Here is a 17,267-nt window from a genome sequence, read left to right as displayed (position 1 = left end):
GAATTAATCAAATCAATTAGTTGATAAAAACAATTAGTATAATTGATTTCATTTGATTTATTGAATTCAAAAAAATAAATTAAAAAATAATTGATTGAATTAATTAGTTGAAATAATTGATTGAATTAATAATAATACACGGGTAATTAAAATAGTTTATATACGAATTTTTTCAAGTTATTATTATTATTATTATTATTATTATTATTATTATTGGATAATGAATAAGAATTAGAATTATATAAATATTTTTAAAATTAATATAATTAAAATGACTAAAAATATTTAAAATCAATGTGCGTTATTAGTATCGTAAGATTTGATCATTTTATTATTAGAATCAAATATTCTTATCATGATTACCACGATCGGTGCCATTATCATATTATTATTATTATTATTATTATTATTATTATTATTATTATTATTATTATTATTATTATTATTATTATTAAAATAATTAAAAGTATTTTCAATTGATATATAATTGATAAGTAGTTTAATAATGCATTAAATATTGATTTGATATAATTATAATGAAGATATGTTTCTAAATTAGTATAATTATGTATTATTCACTAAATATTAATTATAATATAATTATAATAAAGATTTTTTTTTTTTATAAAATAATTTAGAATAGAGAAAAGTGCATTTATTTTGGAGGAAAAACGGAATCACGAGGGATCGACATCTCACCTTCATTAGTTGGGGAAAAACCCAGTTTTAGTATATTAAGTAGATTATTATTCATAGGTAAAAAATATTATGTTACCATATATTCAGATTTTTTTTTCTTACGAGAAATTGGATTCCCATGTTTATAAGCATTAAAAAAGAATCTCTTATCCTGTGTTTTTTCGTACTAACCTCTTATATTCAGAAATGTTATGTTACCATATGTTACATTCAGATAGAAACAATAAATACAGCAGCACAATGACATTCTTCAACGAATAAAAATCATGATATCCAAGTTATCAACTATACTCTATACTCTCTTCAAAGATTATGTTCTCGTTTCGAATTTCGTGCATAACCATATTAACTTTTTTTTTGGGACAGAGAACCATATTAACTTTAGTCGTAATCCAAGAAACCATGAAATAATTTTGTACTTACTCTTCCTCCTATACTAAGTCAGATCCACTCCCTTCTACTATTGTATTAAGTATAAGATCCAACTAATTTGGACCTCACACAAAAATGAAGGCTTAATAATAGAATAAGAATACCACTTCAGAACAAGATGAACAAGTACATTCAGCAAAGATCAAGCCTCACGGGAACAAAATCCATTAAGTTGGCAGTAGCATGAGAGCTTTTCCAAAAGAGAAGAAAGTAAAAATAAAAATAACCAAAGAATTTTAACTCCAAAATGTAATTTTAATGTCGTGTAAAACTAGTTCAAAACATCAGACCAACATTTTTCTAGGATTGTTGATCATTACAGTGATATGTTTACAGATACCTCTAAGACCAACCAAATATTAATAGATGAGACATCTATTGCACTATTAAGAGCATTCCATTTCGAACTCACCAGAATCACAAAAGGAAGCACAACAAACTTCTGTAGTCAAAATTCCTATGTTGTGATCTCTAATCCCTATCCCCTACAATAAATCACTTTCTAGTATAAAATATTAAAGTCAATGAAATCATACATACGGATTCCCTTCATGGATTTGGTATTCTAGCTTCTCTCTGATAGCTGCAGAATTTGTGCAGAAAAAAAATGAACTACTGTGGAAATATACAAAGCAGGCCATAGAAGGTAACTTCATCCCATATTCCATTTAGAAAATAGTTGGGCCAATGATCAGAAAGAACCTTAGTAGGGAGACACCATCTACACATCAGATTTTAAGGGATGTCTCACACACACAAGATCATCCAATCTATTGCCATCCATTTTATACAGAGACACCCCTTGCATCTGGATATAGTGATCCTGTGCTTCATTCCTCAAACTCTTAAAAGGCATGACTTCCCATTTATTATAATTTGATTTCTTCCTTACATCACTCATGTCCGGAGATCCTGATACGGGTCCCATTTTTTTGGGGTCCACATCACCCCACACCTTGCAACTGCCAAACTGCCCTAAGTCGCCAGCTTGATTGGATTGACTCAGCTTCAATTGTTTTGCTGCTGCATGTGCTTGGCTAATCATTTCTCTACTTGGCACATCTGACCAGTCTTGCTTCCGCATTGATCTCATGGGGGAATGAATCCTTATTAACTGAAAATTAAACCATGTGTCAAAACTTGAAAAAGGAAAAGTTAATAATAGGATGTAGCCAAAATGAGCGCTAAGGCATATGTTAAGAGTATAAATAGAAACATTAGGTTTTTGATGTATTCAATGCATTGCAAATGTAAAAAATTTTATTTTTCAAAATTTTTTAGTCAAATGTTTCCTTTTGTGGTACTCTTAAATGTGTCCATAAGACACATATTAGCAACACCCATAAAAATATACTAAGTAGATTTTATCTAAAGAAAAGACATACCCCAAGGCATTCAAGAAGTTGGTAGTATGCTCTACCCTGAAGTGGATTGTGTCCTTTCCTTGGAGCAGAAAAGTATCTTGTCCTGTAGATAAAGAAAATCACAAAAAAGAAAAGAAAAAAGACCCATTGGCATTGCAGACTTACATTAAATAAGGGGAAAAAAATAATAATAAGCAAAGTTTTGGGGTATCAATGGGGAAATCTATTCAAGAGCAGCATGTGTATGAATACTCTAGAAACTATCACAAAGACTAAAAAACATAAAATCCATATTGTCTAAACCAAACCAAAATCCAGATAGAGAAACCCACCATTCAGTGTATCCTGGATCAACAGTGAAACCATATATATCAACAATATCACACATTGAGAGTGCTAACTCAATGGATTTCATCCCAGTTCCTTTGGCACCTCGACGTAGTACAATCCCTTGGAATAGATAGACTGGATTTGGAATAGTCTGCCATAAAAAAAAGGGGGTCAAAAGAATGTTGATAAACTTGTTCCGATAATTGAGCTTCTGCTGTCTGTAGCAGGCTTATAGACCAAAAGCATTAAGTGAAGAACAGATTTTCACCTTTATAATGGCATTGATTTCTCTGTGCGTTAGACTTTTTATTATCAATATCTCGTCATCTGCAGAAGAGCAACAACTTTAATCCTCTGATCTTATACAACTCAAGAACTCACACATGCAAGGAGAAAAAGGGGATTAAAATATCAATGAGTGCACTGTAAGTTCCAGATTTCTGGCTCCTAGTTATTGAGAAACTGTCTCCCAGTTGATCCACAAAAACGTCTAAGTTAGACAGTTAGACCAACTGCTTAGGTGTAATGGCGTATTATATTAATAAATTAATTCTTCAACACAATTAAAAGAATCTAATATAACAGGCTTATCACAATATAATTTTTGTTATTTTTTAACTTATTCACTAACTACCTTTTGCTTTCTAATAGATTAATCTGTGTGTAGAATAATTTAAATAATAATGGAAAGTATAGTTTGTATTAAAGGATTAGGCAACAAAAGATGAGGATAAGCAACATAGCACACAGAAATGACAAAGTAGCCATTTGTAAATCTAGGATTGTGAACATATACCCATTTAACTAATATCACCTGACATTTAAAATACTAATTTCAATAAACGTTTGATATTTTTGTTAAAATAACTCATAAATAATAACTCACCAGATCCATTTAGAATAGGGACCATGTTACGAGCAGCACCCCTTACAACTAGACGGAAATCCCTCTTAAGACCAACATACTTGGCATATTTCTGCACAATTCAAAGACAGACAAAATAAGTGTTTGAAAAATCATTTTCCCCCTATGTAGTTCAGAGCCTTAATTAAAACAGTAAACCAATGAATTTGATGCTCTTAATCACTATTGCATCTTGTACTGTAATAGAAGAATAATTATTGAGCTTGCATTAGCTGGTGATCAGTCTCATTTATCCAAAGATAAAGGATCTGGATATCAAGACATGCAAAAGCTAAACTTTTGGTAAGAGACAATACTAAATAAAAAAACCACTAGAAGCTCTATTGATACGTGCTTCAAATGTTCGTAATATGAAGAGTTCAAATATTATTTAGAAGTTAATAGTTTATATTTTTAGAATGTTCAATTTAATTTGATGTATTTTAATTTTGTTTATTTAGTTACTAGATTGGGCTTTGTGTTCGTGAGCTTAAGGTTTTCCTTGTTTTAACCTAATAAGAGGTTATAAATATCTCATAAACTATTGTAATCGTAGTATTCAGTAATTAGAGGTTTGAAAACCCCCTTTTGGTTTAGTGATAAAACCATGATGTGAACAAGTGAGGTTGAGTGAGTCCCTCATTGCATCGGAGAATTGGATAGAAGGTTGAGGAGTCCCTTCGATTCAATCCCCAAACTATGGCGTGGACAAGTTAGGTTAAGGAGTCTCTTTCTTGTTGCATCAAGAAATTGGCTAGAAAGTAGAGTGATTCTCTTTGTATTCAATTTCAATCTATCCATTTTATTTGTATTTCAATTTTAATGTATCTTTCTTATTCAATTTCAATTCATGTCTTGTTTATCCTTCTTTTTTTTCTTATCATCTATCCTATCACATAACGTCAGAATTGTAATTGATGAGTTGATAGAAGTATACCTCATTAACAGGGGCCTCATTATCACGGAAAACAGCATCATGGCTGTCAATTTCTTCACCAAACTCTGTCTTCAGAAGATCTCCAGAATTTCCAACAACAGCACAAGTACGAAACTGTCGTGGATGAAAAGGTGGTTTTGCTGGTAATAGTATATTGAGGTTCTCTTCGCAGAGAGTCTTATTGTAGCACTTTTTGGCCCCCCTATAAGAAGAAAACTGAAATTAGACTTGCTTCATAGCAAGATGCTTGCAGTGAATAAGCATAAATAATGAAATAGACATTTATAGTAGTCACAAACAAGAAGGAGAAGAAGATTAAGGTTCATACAATTGAGCAATTCTTTGTGGAGCATAATCTACCCAGCCATCAGGACGAACATCTAGATATTCTCGGGTTAGAATTGTGGTCATGTTACGGTACTGCCATACCTCAACATATCAGTACTAAGTACAGAATCACACTGAAAAGAAGCAACTTAAAACACAGTGATAAAAGAATGGTGGTTCACCTGTTCCCACAACAAGATTGACTCGCACACATCAAATTTGTACTCCAAAGGTTCAAAGTGTTTAAACTGTGCATTGTACTGCAAGAATCAAAACAGATTCAAAAGTTAGTACTTTGCTATTGGTGGAAATTGAATCAAAGAAGAAGTATTAGAGCATAAAAGACATACCCAGGTGCTGTTGGTGCCTTCAGGATATTTAAGGATCAATTTACAGTGGTCAATAATTTGTGCAGTGAGTCCAAGCCCCTTTTTAGCCTGTTTTCAATTCCATAGCTCAACATTGGTTTCCATACTACTTAACAAGTCAAATTTCTAAACAAATATACCGGGCCGCACAAAAAAGTAAATCCCAGAACTTTAGTTTCTCAAAAATTGACACAATTCATAACCATGAATACCAAAAATCGTTATACACGAACAAATCATAATCATGTTATTCAAAAGAAACACATAAGTGTGTTTGGCCTGTCTTCAGTTAAGTTGATATTCTATAGTAACAAAATTATCAAATTGCTCGTTATTCTGTCAAGTCCTTTCAAAGTTCAATGGAGAAAAAAAAATTACCTACAATGTATCATTTCCACAATTAGCTATAGAAAACACAGCACAGACACCAACTGAATTTCAAATCTAGTATAAACAAACCCATAGGACCACCGGGGGAAGAAATCCAAAATGAATAAAAAGACAGAAAATAAAAGAAAAGGAATGGGTAGCTACCACACACTGCTGAACACTGGACTGGAAGTTTGACAAGACACTAATTTGCTCCCTGTTGCGATCTGAAATGAGGGAACCTGGAAAAAGTGCAATTTGGAGGAAGCTGAGAATCACACGCAACGGATTGGGTGCGCAATTTTGAATAATTTGTTAACCAATGATTAGGGGAGTTTGATTGTGATTAATTAATTACCTGAGAAGAAAGAGGATTGAATGGCAAAGAGGAGGAGAGAGAACAATGCAACGGCGCACACCAGATACAGAATCCTGGGTCTCCTGTTATTGCTCGCTGATGATGATAGCAGCTTGTGCTGCCTCATACTCAAACACGGAGAGAGAGAGAGAGAGAGAGAGAGAGAGAGAGAGAGATGGGGGTTAGATTCAGATCAAGGCTAATGAAGTTCGCGGAATGCAGCAGTGTAAGTTGTGTTCCCAGAAACGACGACGTTTTTGTGGCTCTGAAAAACGTGAACACTGAAACAACGACCAAGCTTGCTTGAGGAGATCAGGAGATAAATGAAATGTGGAACGGAGTGTTACGCTGTTACAGGCTGTATATACACTTGCCTTCCAGATATTGAATAGAATATTACACAGTACACTAGCTTGCCACTACTATTTGTGTTTTGCTAACGTGATCTTATAATTTCTTTTTGAGGAATCAATTAAGTTTAAGCTGGGATGGCTTTGTAACATGATTCGTTTTAAAGAATTTAATTATAACGCATTGCCTATTTAAAGTCTTGCAAATGAGAACATTTTTTTTTTTTACCGAAGATATGAAATTCGAATTCGAATCCGCAACCTCTTAATTGATTATAGAAAGACTATGCCATTTGAGAACATTTGATCCACTAATAAGATCAATATGAGATTGTTTTGCACTAACATTACACAATATTAATCTCATTTTTGAATTAACATATAATTATGTTTTCTAACAGATAATCCTACTGCAAACTGTAAGCTCTTAGCTTAAGTTGGTTTACATTCTTGTACCTTTAGAACTAAAATTTGCCTGTTTACGAAGTTGCAATTATTTAAACTACTCCCATTATAATCAAGCAAGATGTACATGTTAAAATGTATTTCTATTCTAAGGATGAAGACCAACTCAGGCACGGAGGATTCTATGGTGCCTTTTGGGGGCTTAAATTACTTTTTATAATAACTTTTATACTTCTAAATTTAAAATTAATTATTTAATCTATTTTAACAATCAGGCAATATCTTTTAAGCACCATAGCAAACACACACACACACATAAATATATATATATATATATATAAGCAACCCAAATGATACATCATACATGACTTGAAAGAATACGAATATGTAAAAATGACTGAACATGGAATATTCAGGGGTGTGTGGCGTATCCACTTTTCACGAAGTAATTCCATTGATACAACGCAAAACACCCCTTGCGTGCAGTGATTCAGAAGAGTCCAATTTTTTTTGTCATACGAACAGTCAAACACACTCACCCACCCTAACCTAGCAACTACTAGGATTCGAACTTGGTGTGGCTGTGTTTGAGGCAAACAGCTTTACCACCACATCACATTCCTCAGCAGCGAAGAATCCATTTCATTTTGGTTTTCAACCAAGAAAGAAAATTCTCATGCCAAACCCTTTAAGCATCTAAACTTTGAAAGCCCTATCGGGATTATTTTGACCCCAGCCTGCATATGGCCTCCCAGAGACGACTCCTTCGCAACAAACACAAACCAAGTAACAAGTTTTGCAAATGTGGCCCTTGTACAATGTGTTGTTCCGACCATAAGCCATTACATAAACATTGGATAAACCAAAAAGACAATCAACTATCTCAAAGTGTACTTAAAACCGTCGTGTCTTGGTTGTTTATGACATCATTTATTCTCTCTCTCCACACGTCTATACCTATCTACAAGAAATCAAGCGCATAAAATACATGTCATCCATAAGATGGTAGATAACTACACTGAAATTGTCTAGATGGAGTCGCAAATTTCACTTCGGGCTTCACGGGATGAAATTGGAGCCTTCTAACATACAATCTTATAGAGTAATCCAGAGTAATCAGTAACGCCTGCCACCAGATGTCGATAGGAGAACTCGATTTTGCTTTTTCCGCTTCTTCCCAAAGTCATTTGTGTTTGGTGCATTCATGTTTACATTTGATTCGGCTCTGGATGTAACATTGGAATATGATGGTGTCTCCACATTTCTCGGACCTACAGGATCAAATTGTTTTAGAACATAAAACATGCTTGAGGCCCTCATAGCAGGGTGCTCATTCTTCAGCAATTGCACGAGTGCATGACATTTTGGTGAGCAGAAAAATACCAAATTTACATAATCTCACTATACCTGTTGTGCCAGTAGGACTAGTGACCGTATTATTATTATGGGTACTGCTGGTTTCTTGGATTTGTAAGGATGGAGAATCATGAGCAGCAGCGAATCCAAGCCGGGTAACATTTGAGAATGTTTTTCTTTCCCCAACAACTGGAGGACTTGATGACATAGCTGAATTTCCCAAGGCTAAAATAAAAAGGAAAACATTAAAATTATACACCCCATAAGAGATGACAATGTGCAATTGAAAAGCCAAATCAAATGCAGAACACTTTAAAATGCCATAAAGTCCAGGTGCAAGTATGTAAGTCATGTACCACTAATTTGATCTTCTAACATCCAAAAAGCATGTTACCTTCAAAGTCATCCATAGAAAATGTTGGAGTGTCATCATACGAAGCAAGTTTATAACTTGGAATGGGAAAAGAATAAGCGGCAGCAGCTTCCGCCTTGAATTTTTCCTTTTGCTCCTAGAATAATAACATAACATGACTTCAATTCTTCAAAGGCAGGTGATTGCAGAAGTTTTAGCCACAGAAAAAATTACAGAAGCCAATTTTAATTGTTATCTCACACTCGCACCAACAAATTTCAACAACCCACGAGCCCAAGCCTGACCCAAGCTTGACAAGGTTTCATTAAAACAATTTGCCCCACTGGCACAGATCAACAGAATGGCAGACAAACAAGGGGAGACAAGACAAATCAAGAAAATATGACATCCATAAAAATTTGGGAGAAATTTCACAGAATAACTACAATTTCACAGAGCCACGTCAAGTTCTTTTACACAAGCATTAAGGGTGAGAGAACTAAGAAGTAAGTCAGAGCAGCAAGAGTCTGATTGCCTTTTTGAAATCTACAAATGTAATATTCAAGGATACAACTAAATACCTTCTTTGCGAGTTGTTTCCTCTGGTGTGCGCGCTTCTTTATTTCATCCATAAATGGGGCCAGTGCTTCAGGAGGCAACATCTCACTCAAATCAATTTCACAAAGCTGAAAAATTAGCAAATACCTATTATAAATTATAACAGAATCTTCGAATTAAATAATTTTCTTTTAAAGGGCACCTGAAAAGTTGTTGTCAACGGAAAATGACTTAAGAATTTATATCGCCTCCTCATGGCCTCGGACTGGGTAACCGTTTCCATTTGCAGAATCTTTCCCGTTATTCTGCAATCAGTAGACTCTGGTCAAAAGGCCATTAGATGCAGCCAAAACTATAGATATTAACATGTACTAATATCAACTGTCAAGTAGTACTACTTAAAATATTAACATTCCAACTGAAACTAAAACATACTAATATGACATTTACTGAAAATTCAATCTTTGACAAAGGAAAATGGCATTAATTAGTCCACCTAATCAACCCAGCAAACAACACAAGGCTATGCAGTGTTTGCTGCAACTTCTGACTTCTCATGATAGGTGCATTCCGCCAATTATGTACTTGATTTTGTTTCTTTGAGCCAAAATTACAACCCAAACATACTTTGATTTAAGTATCACTATCTTAGCCTACAATTAAGGATTAATTCTGTAGATGTTAATAGATATTTATTATCATGAGCAATAAGTATGGTAAAACCTTACTAGTTTGTGTGAGATGCATCTTCTATAGCACCAAACCTTATTTTTTATGAGCATTGAATTTACAGATTTAAAAGCTTTGTTTTGTGGTGTATACATGTTTATGAACCCAAAATTGAAGTTTAGAATAAATCAATTTCTATCTCCATAAACTTTAAAAAGTTCCACAATATGACAATTGCATTTGAATTATCACGCAAACCAAGAAGCACTTCTTGTTACCAACTAATAGGAGTATAATTTCATTTGGTTCAAACCTGTGTGGAAGCATGTCATAACTCCCATAATGATGAAGTAAACATTTCGTGTTCAGTGGATGGAGAATTATATGCTGGCCATCCACAGCCTGAAATAGATATGAAAATGGTAACAACCAAATTTCATCATTAGATGGGTAATAAATAGGAAGTTGTTAAGCATAAGGCATTTGTAAATTGCTCAATAAAAGCAAAAGAAACAATTCCTCATCTCAATGTAATTCTTCTAAATTTGTCCAATTGTCAGGAATGATGAGAGAGTTTTAGAATGAGTTAGTGTAAACAATTTGGCACTACAGTTGACCAAAGTTCAATTAGTTGCAAGGGAGGGCACCAAACCTATCGGCGATTCAGATCTTAATGTGAAAAGATTATGCATTCTTACAATACCATACGAAAAGTAATAATGGAGTCATGAAGCATTGCCTTATCTTTTTAAAGTATAAGAGTCATTTAAAAAAAAACAAAACAAAACAAAGCAAAAAGAGAAACAAAAAACAAAAAAAAAAAAACCAACTAAGCAATTTCGCAGGCAATAATAGTATTCTGTCCACAGATCTCAACAAAACAAGTACTCTCCACAGTGACATGATGAAAATAGATCAATCATTCAAGGAAAAGAAAATCAATATAGCTTTGGTACCAACAAACAACATTAATTGACCGGCCATAAATGATCTTTGCCTTCATTTTTCCTTTGACATTTTTTCATGTCTTGAACTATTGCCAACCCACAAAAATAAGTCACTTCTTAACTAAACATTGTCTAACAATATTTGGCATTTGATTAGATTCAGAATGTTTATATACTTTTTGTCCTAACTACAGTACACCAAATATGTGCACTAAGCATTTAATCGAGGGTAAGAGAAAAGAAAATTTTCAAGGTAATAATTTAGCCTAAACAGTTCCAATATTTTTGAAGTTAGTGATTTCTTATTATGTGTACTTTTTGTGAAAAGTGAAATGGAAGGAGTACAGTCTTATGCAGAAGCTTGCTGTTGAAACTCATGCCGATCAATAGATTGCTACATTATTAATGCATCCAAGAAAAGCCCAATAGATTGTCACCAAAGCTATTTTATTAAAGCAACCCAAGTGATGTTATTATACTTTTTTCATATTGACTAAAGCATTACTTGCAGTTTGTTTTAATTTTATCCAATAAGTTAAGGTTTGCCACCTTTGAAAATGTGCTATCCAGGCCAGCGAACTAAATTTGTAGAATTTATTTAACCTTTGCATTGTTTATCTATCTATGCACAGCTCACTACGTCACAAGACATCAGAGGTAGATAGGGAACTGGTTAAGAATTTAAGCTAATAATATTGTCATTGCTATTATAGTAACCCTAATTTAATTAATTTCTCATATATAATTTAGCATCTTAGTTTTATACTACAGCTTCAGGTTAGAAGACTGATCTAAGAGAATAAACTGATTATCTCCCACATTTAGTGTTCATCCTCCAAAGGAAAGGGTTACACAGAAACATCATTGATCTATGTACCTCTTCTATTAGTGCTTTAAGAATAATCAGTCAATGACATAATATCAGAGCCTCCATAGAAAAATGATATAGATTTTGATCCTTCTTATCCTATGTTAGAGACTTGGGAGGTTTGATGATGTATTTAAGGAGAACGGTTATTCCCCTTAATAGCCAGCTTTTAAGGCGATGTTTCTCACTTTCCTTAGGTACTTAACAATAGTGTCAGAGCCTTGTCAACGATACAGAAAGGGCTACCTATAGGCTGATAAGGTGGATACCTGATACTAATAAACGACTGTGGAATGGCTAATCACCTATAGGCTGATACGGTGAATACCTGATACTAATAAACAACTGTGGAATGGCTACCACTAGATTGGCGTTGATAGAGTGAAGCTGTTGTGGACATCAGCTCTCTAAGGTCGATGTACTGTTAGGGACTCGGAGTATTATGGGGTGCCCAAAATCCCTTGTCGACTAGTATGGGATACTTGATGTTATATTCAAGGAAAGTGATCCTTCCCCTTAATATTTAGCTTTTAAGGTATGGTTTCCACTTTCTTCCAGTACTTAACATCCTATTGTTCTAAACAAAATTATAAATTCTAGCACAAGGTAGGGTGGGTCCGTGCTCTATCCAAACTTAAAGCTCAGAATTTGTATATAGAGTGTATTAGAAATATAAAACCATTCACGAGTTACCAACAGCCTAACCTTTGCGGAGAGATGGTCCATGACAATTATAATGTACTCTCAACCTGACAACCCCAAACCCCAGCCCAAATTGTTTTAGATTAATTAGATTTTAGAACTAAAGCACACATTTTCTCTCTATCTAAAATAAAGCTATAATTTTGACATTTCTTGCTGCCAACATGCAACATGATCCTTTCAACATATTTGTCAATTTTGTCTTCCCTCTCACACCTTCAATTACACTCTATCCTCTCTACAACTTTAAAATACATCCAAAATGTAGAAAACTATAATATAACTAAAGCTTCCTTCCATCTATGCAAACCCTTTAAAAACCTAAACTTATCCTATGCCAAACCCCGCATAGACTAAACACACTAGTAGTCTAAACATATCTTACCTATATCTTACAAATACGATCATGCCAAATTGCTCAACAGAATCAGTATAGAATTCTTAAGGTGAAACACTTGTTACTTCAATTAGAAAAACATGAAGAAAACTAAATAGGGGGTAATACAGAGACAAGCATGAAGTTGTCATCAAACCTGGAAGAAATTGTAAGAATCACTTTCCTTCGTCTCTCCAATTCCATTTGAATGCCTTTGAACACCATTCTTCTCCTCATATGATGAGGATGGATTGATTTCTTGTTCTATCAATTTCTCTCCTTCCAAAGTTTGATGTGGACAGGCTTCAGCAGTTGACTTATCCAATATTATTCCCTTACTTTGGTCCTGGAAATCTACAGTGGAAATCCTTGATCCATTAGAATGGGTTTCACCATCAGCATCCACAGCATTTGCAGCTGTCAATTGTATCTGATGTTCAGAATCAATAAGCCTTGAAGAAATGTCAGAAGCCCTATGTTCATTCCAATATTTCTTCCTTTGTTTTAGTTGTTGCATTGCAGCACAAACATATGGAAGCTTCTCCAGGTCATCGACAAGCCCTGAATCAGCTCTGGCCAGCCAGCCATCTAGATCTGATATTGCGTGTCTAACAGAGAGATCTACATCTGATGTGAGTGTGAACTTGGAAAACGGATCACATAAATCTCCATCGCTACTTGATGCAATATCTGTCTCTTGTTTATTTTTATGAGATAAAGTAAATGAATCCTTTTTTCGTGTTAAAAATGTGAACTCAATATTATCCCCTACTTGATATTGTTTGACATTTGTTATGTGGACAGTATACAAATCCTTGACAGATATCATCACAAAGCATAAAGGACACCTTTTCCAGCAATCACCTTTGTGATCCTCTTCACCCAGCATCAAGTACTGTAGTATACATGGGAAACAAAAAATATGCCCGCATGAGGTTATCTGGGGACACAGAGGATACTCCAAACAAATTGGGCACTGAACTGGGAAGGGGGTTGAATATGTCACACATATAATATCCTCCCACTGCAACATTTTATCTGGATCCATCGACTGGGGAGAATAATTTCCTGTATCTAGGACCATGAATCTGTAATTTGCCTGCAGAAACAAATCCTTGTTGTATGGCCTTCTCTTCCGTTGCCTTCTTGGAAGAGGAGGTGGAGGCCCTCTTGGTTGAGAACGGGATATTGGATCATACTGAAAATTCAGCAAGTACTTGCCATTCACCATCTGAGATCTCCTTCCCAGTGGAGGGGAACTTCCAGGATAATTTGCAGACACAGGATTCTGTTGATGTCTATGAGAGGAAAGCATTCCTGCTGTCTTCCCTGATGAGTGGGATGATCCACCTGATCGTTTTCCAGCGTGACTCCTAGAATGTATTCCAGAGTTTTGTGAAGGTGAAGAAGAACTTATACCACTTGCAGACACCGACTCCATCACCTACTAGCAAAAAAGATCAACAGTAACCTACCATATACACAAACACTATATAATTCTACACTTCTTCTGACACTTTAGTTACGAGAAAACAACAAGAACAGATAAGTCCTTTAAAATACACCTCCAAACACAGTCCTAGTCCATATTAGATACTAAACAGAGATGCAGTCATAAATATGAGAGGTCAAAACAGTGGACGGGCAACCGCACTCCGAAAAGGAAAATCAAAATACCTTTTCGGAAGGTCCACGATAATCTTCTGTAGCTTGAGTTGATGAACCTGCCATATACAACGACAAAGAGAATCAACTGATGAACAAGCAGCACCAAAGCAAACAGAGAAAATCAAACATTCTCAATTCGACCGCACTAAGACTTAGTTTGGTAAAACTTTTACTTTTTAAGAGTAGTTTATAAAAGCTAACTTTTAAAAGATGGCTTTTAAAAAAGTGTAGCATTTATATTTGATAAATCAAATTAAAAATGACTTTTAATAAACATAAACAACAACAATTGTGTTTGGTAAAATAGCTTTTAAAATTTAAAAATACTATAAAAGATATTAATTTAAGCGTTAAATTTAAAAATTAGTTAATATATGAAGTGATATTAGACTTTTAAATTTTAAAATAGACAAGCCAACTTAAAAAGCTCAAAAGTAACCCCGACTATTTAAAAGGCTATTTAAAAGCCGCAAGCACAAGTATATAGTCTTTTTTTTATTTACCAAACAGTGCACCTCTTCTCAAACAGTGCACCTCTTCTAAAATCTTTACCAAACCAAACCTAAGCCACGCAACCACAAACCACCCAAAAAATTAACCTCGAAAAATATATTAATAAGTTGATAGTCCTTATCTTTTTCCCTCTCATATTCTCATTTGACCTGAACAGTAAAACCTGAATTACCGAAAACAATCCTCACCGACCAAAACACAGCCACAATTTCACGACGAAGTCCAAATCGAAGACACAGAAATTAAAGGAAAGAAGATGCAAAAATCCAAACCTGGATGGTGGCAGGGAGATTGGGGATCAGAGATTCGAAGGGATCCGAAAGATGCATCGATGTTGCTGTCGTAGTTGTTGAATTGCGAAGAGAGAGAGGAAATTGAGGAAGAGGGAAGAGAATTTGGGAATCCATATTGGGAATTAGGGTTTGAAGTTGAAGGAGATGAAGAAGACGATGGTGCTGGCTGGGCTTGTGAGGGCAAGATGGACATGAAAAAAAAAGGGAGAGAGGGGGAGGGGCGGTTTGTTTTGGAGAAGGGTCGTGATTTTCGTCGTTGGGAAAGGCTTCTATTCTAATTTTACCAACGCTCAGAATGAACAAAGCATTTTTTGTTATTATTTGTTGGCGCTTTCTCGCTTCCCTGGGTGGGGCTGGGTGCCGCATCTTCACCGAATATTTGGTTCTACCGCCACACTCCAATTACCATCTTGCCACCGTTTTTTGAAAAAAAAAAAAAAGAAATAAAAAAATAAAAATCTTTATTTTTATAGTAATATAATAAACTGAATAAAGTGCTCCCGTAGCGCTCTTCAATTTAAAAATTTATTTGTTTAAGTATTATTATTAGAAATTTTTAAATTTTTTTTATAAATTATAATTTGTTATTTGTTTAAGTAGTTATCTTTTGAATTTTAAAATATAATTTTTTAAGTTGTTGGATATTTAATTTTTAATATTGTTAAATTAATTATTTGTTTAAGTGTTATCACTAAAAATTTTTTAAATTTTATTTATAAATTATAATTTATTATTTGATTAAGTTGTTACTTATTAAATTTTTAAATACGCTTTCGTACGTTGTTGGGTATTTATTAGTTTTTGATATTGCTGAATTAATTATTTATTTAGGTGTTATCGTTAAAAAATTTTAAAAATTATAAATTATTATTTGCTTAGATTGTTTATTATAACTTTTTAAAGTTTTATTTATAAATTATAAATTATTATTTACTTGGATCGTTACTTTTTAATTTTAAATTATTTGTTTTGGTTGTTTTGTTTAAATTGTCATTTTTTAAATTTTAAATTATTTGCTTAAGTTATTATCTTTTAAATTTTAAATTATTTACATATTACTCTCTTTAATTATTGATTATTGTAGTTTTCTCATATTCTTAAACTAATTAGTTCACATAATTATTGTGATTTTTGAAAAAATTAAGTTTTATTTAAACAAACTAAATAAAAAGATAAGAGAGTCTCTTTGATTTAAATTTACAGATGAATTAACTAAGTTCACATAATAACAATAATAATTCTATTTAAATAATAATTAGGAAGATACTTTTATTATCTTTTGAATTAAGTGCGAATTAGTTTTATCACTTGGGATTTATAACTAAGTGCGAATTAATTTTCATGTAATAACAATAATAATTAATAATTATTCAATTAGTTTTCGTATAACAACAATAATTTCGTTTAGATAATATCATCTTTTAGTTAGTTGTTAGGATTTATATTTTAAATTTAAATCAAAATTAATTAAGTTTCAGAAAATTGTAGCTATAAGTCAATTATAAAAGTACGAATTAGAGATGTATAGCACCGCATCTTTCTTGCTTAGTACAATTAATTACTCTTTTTAAATTTTTTTTTATCATTTTTCAATGGCGATTCGTGTTCACAAAATTATTGAGATCAATCCTAGGATAATTTGTGTGTATGTATACGAGTGATAAGGTTATGGACACTACTGAATTACGGAAATTCTCCATTGTCATACTCGACTGAGATGGTTTGGCTCGATAAAGACATGAGTTTCCTACCACTTTTTTAAATAATATTAAATTTAATAATTTATATTATTGATATTTAAAATATGTTTATTTACCTCATTTAAGTTGTTCTTTGATTTTTGTTTATCAATTCTAGATAGAAAAAATACATACCTCAGTCAAAAAGGCTTTTGTATCTGGATTTGTGGATTTGCTAAGAGAAAAAATGGTGTATCAAATCACATATTTTAGTGGCGCAATGTAGGTAACTTCAAGACTACACATCATGAGTATGTGGTAAATTTAAACCAACGTATTGATGTGTACAGATTTCCAGAATCGTCAAGTATCCCACAATATGAATTTAGTTTTGTGAGTTTTAACACTTTCAATACTTCTGGATTCGATTACACCTATTTGGT

At 33.3% G+C, this 17,267-nt stretch overlaps 2 protein-coding genes across 2 annotated transcripts; both read right to left on the bottom strand.

The window, feature by feature from the left end:
* Positions 1 to 1,365: 1,365 nt before the first annotated feature.
* On the bottom strand, positions 1,366 to 6,562 carry MGP2 (MALE GAMETOPHYTE DEFECTIVE 2). The gene is made up of 11 exons (XM_016306568.3): positions 6,089 to 6,562; positions 5,896 to 5,972; positions 5,344 to 5,430; positions 5,176 to 5,253; positions 4,995 to 5,086; positions 4,667 to 4,868; positions 3,712 to 3,802; positions 3,094 to 3,152; positions 2,828 to 2,976; positions 2,517 to 2,598; positions 1,366 to 2,245 (listed from the first exon to the last, which is right to left on the bottom strand). The coding sequence occupies exons 1-11, from the start codon at positions 6,213 to 6,215 to the stop codon at positions 1,853 to 1,855; spliced, it is 1,437 nt and encodes a 478-aa protein (XP_016162054.1). The 5' UTR covers positions 6,216 to 6,562; the 3' UTR covers positions 1,366 to 1,852.
* Positions 6,563 to 7,637: 1,075 nt separating this feature from the next.
* LOC107604863 (RING/U-box superfamily protein) lies at positions 7,638 to 15,619 on the bottom strand. Its single transcript, XM_016306569.3, has 9 exons — positions 15,125 to 15,619; positions 14,349 to 14,395; positions 12,829 to 14,115; positions 10,092 to 10,180; positions 9,312 to 9,414; positions 9,133 to 9,237; positions 8,594 to 8,708; positions 8,251 to 8,424; positions 7,638 to 8,114 (listed from the first exon to the last, which is right to left on the bottom strand). The coding sequence occupies exons 1-9, from the start codon at positions 15,336 to 15,338 to the stop codon at positions 7,960 to 7,962; spliced, it is 2,289 nt and encodes a 762-aa protein (XP_016162055.1). The 5' UTR covers positions 15,339 to 15,619; the 3' UTR covers positions 7,638 to 7,959.
* Between the last annotated feature and the right edge of the window lie 1,648 nt (positions 15,620 to 17,267).

This window comes from Arachis ipaensis, chromosome B6 (genome assembly GCF_059453495.1).
Source record: "Arachis ipaensis isolate K30076 ecotype BB chromosome B6, ASM5945349v1, whole genome shotgun sequence".
In the NCBI taxonomy this organism is placed as follows: Eukaryota; Viridiplantae; Streptophyta; class Magnoliopsida; order Fabales; family Fabaceae; genus Arachis; species Arachis ipaensis.
Note: the sequence above shows the minus strand (reverse complement) of the source record. Positions and strands in the feature narration are given on the sequence as shown.

Excerpts from the sequence above, each read along its gene's own strand:
- LOC107604863 (XM_016306569.3), bottom strand. The coding sequence starts at position 15,338 with ATGTCCATCTTGCCCTCACAAGCCCAGCCAGCACCATCGTCTTCTTCA. Across the intron at positions 8,709-9,132 it reads GGAAACAACTCGCAAAGAAG|GAGCAAAAGGAAAAATTCAA; the intron begins GTATTTAGTTGT and ends TTATTATTCTAG. Across the intron at positions 8,425-8,593 it reads TTCTATGGATGACTTTGAAG|CCTTGGGAAATTCAGCTATG; the intron begins GTAACATGCTTT and ends TTTTTATTTTAG.
- MGP2 (XM_016306568.3), bottom strand. The coding sequence starts at position 6,215 with ATGAGGCAGCACAAGCTGCTATCATCATCAGCGAGCAATAACAGGAGA. Across the intron at positions 5,087-5,175 it reads CAATCTTGTTGTGGGAACAG|TACCGTAACATGACCACAAT; the intron begins GTGAACCACCAT and ends GAGGTATGGCAG. Across the intron at positions 3,153-3,711 it reads CCCTATTCTAAATGGATCTG|ATGACGAGATATTGATAATA; the intron begins GTGAGTTATTAT and ends GCTCTTCTGCAG.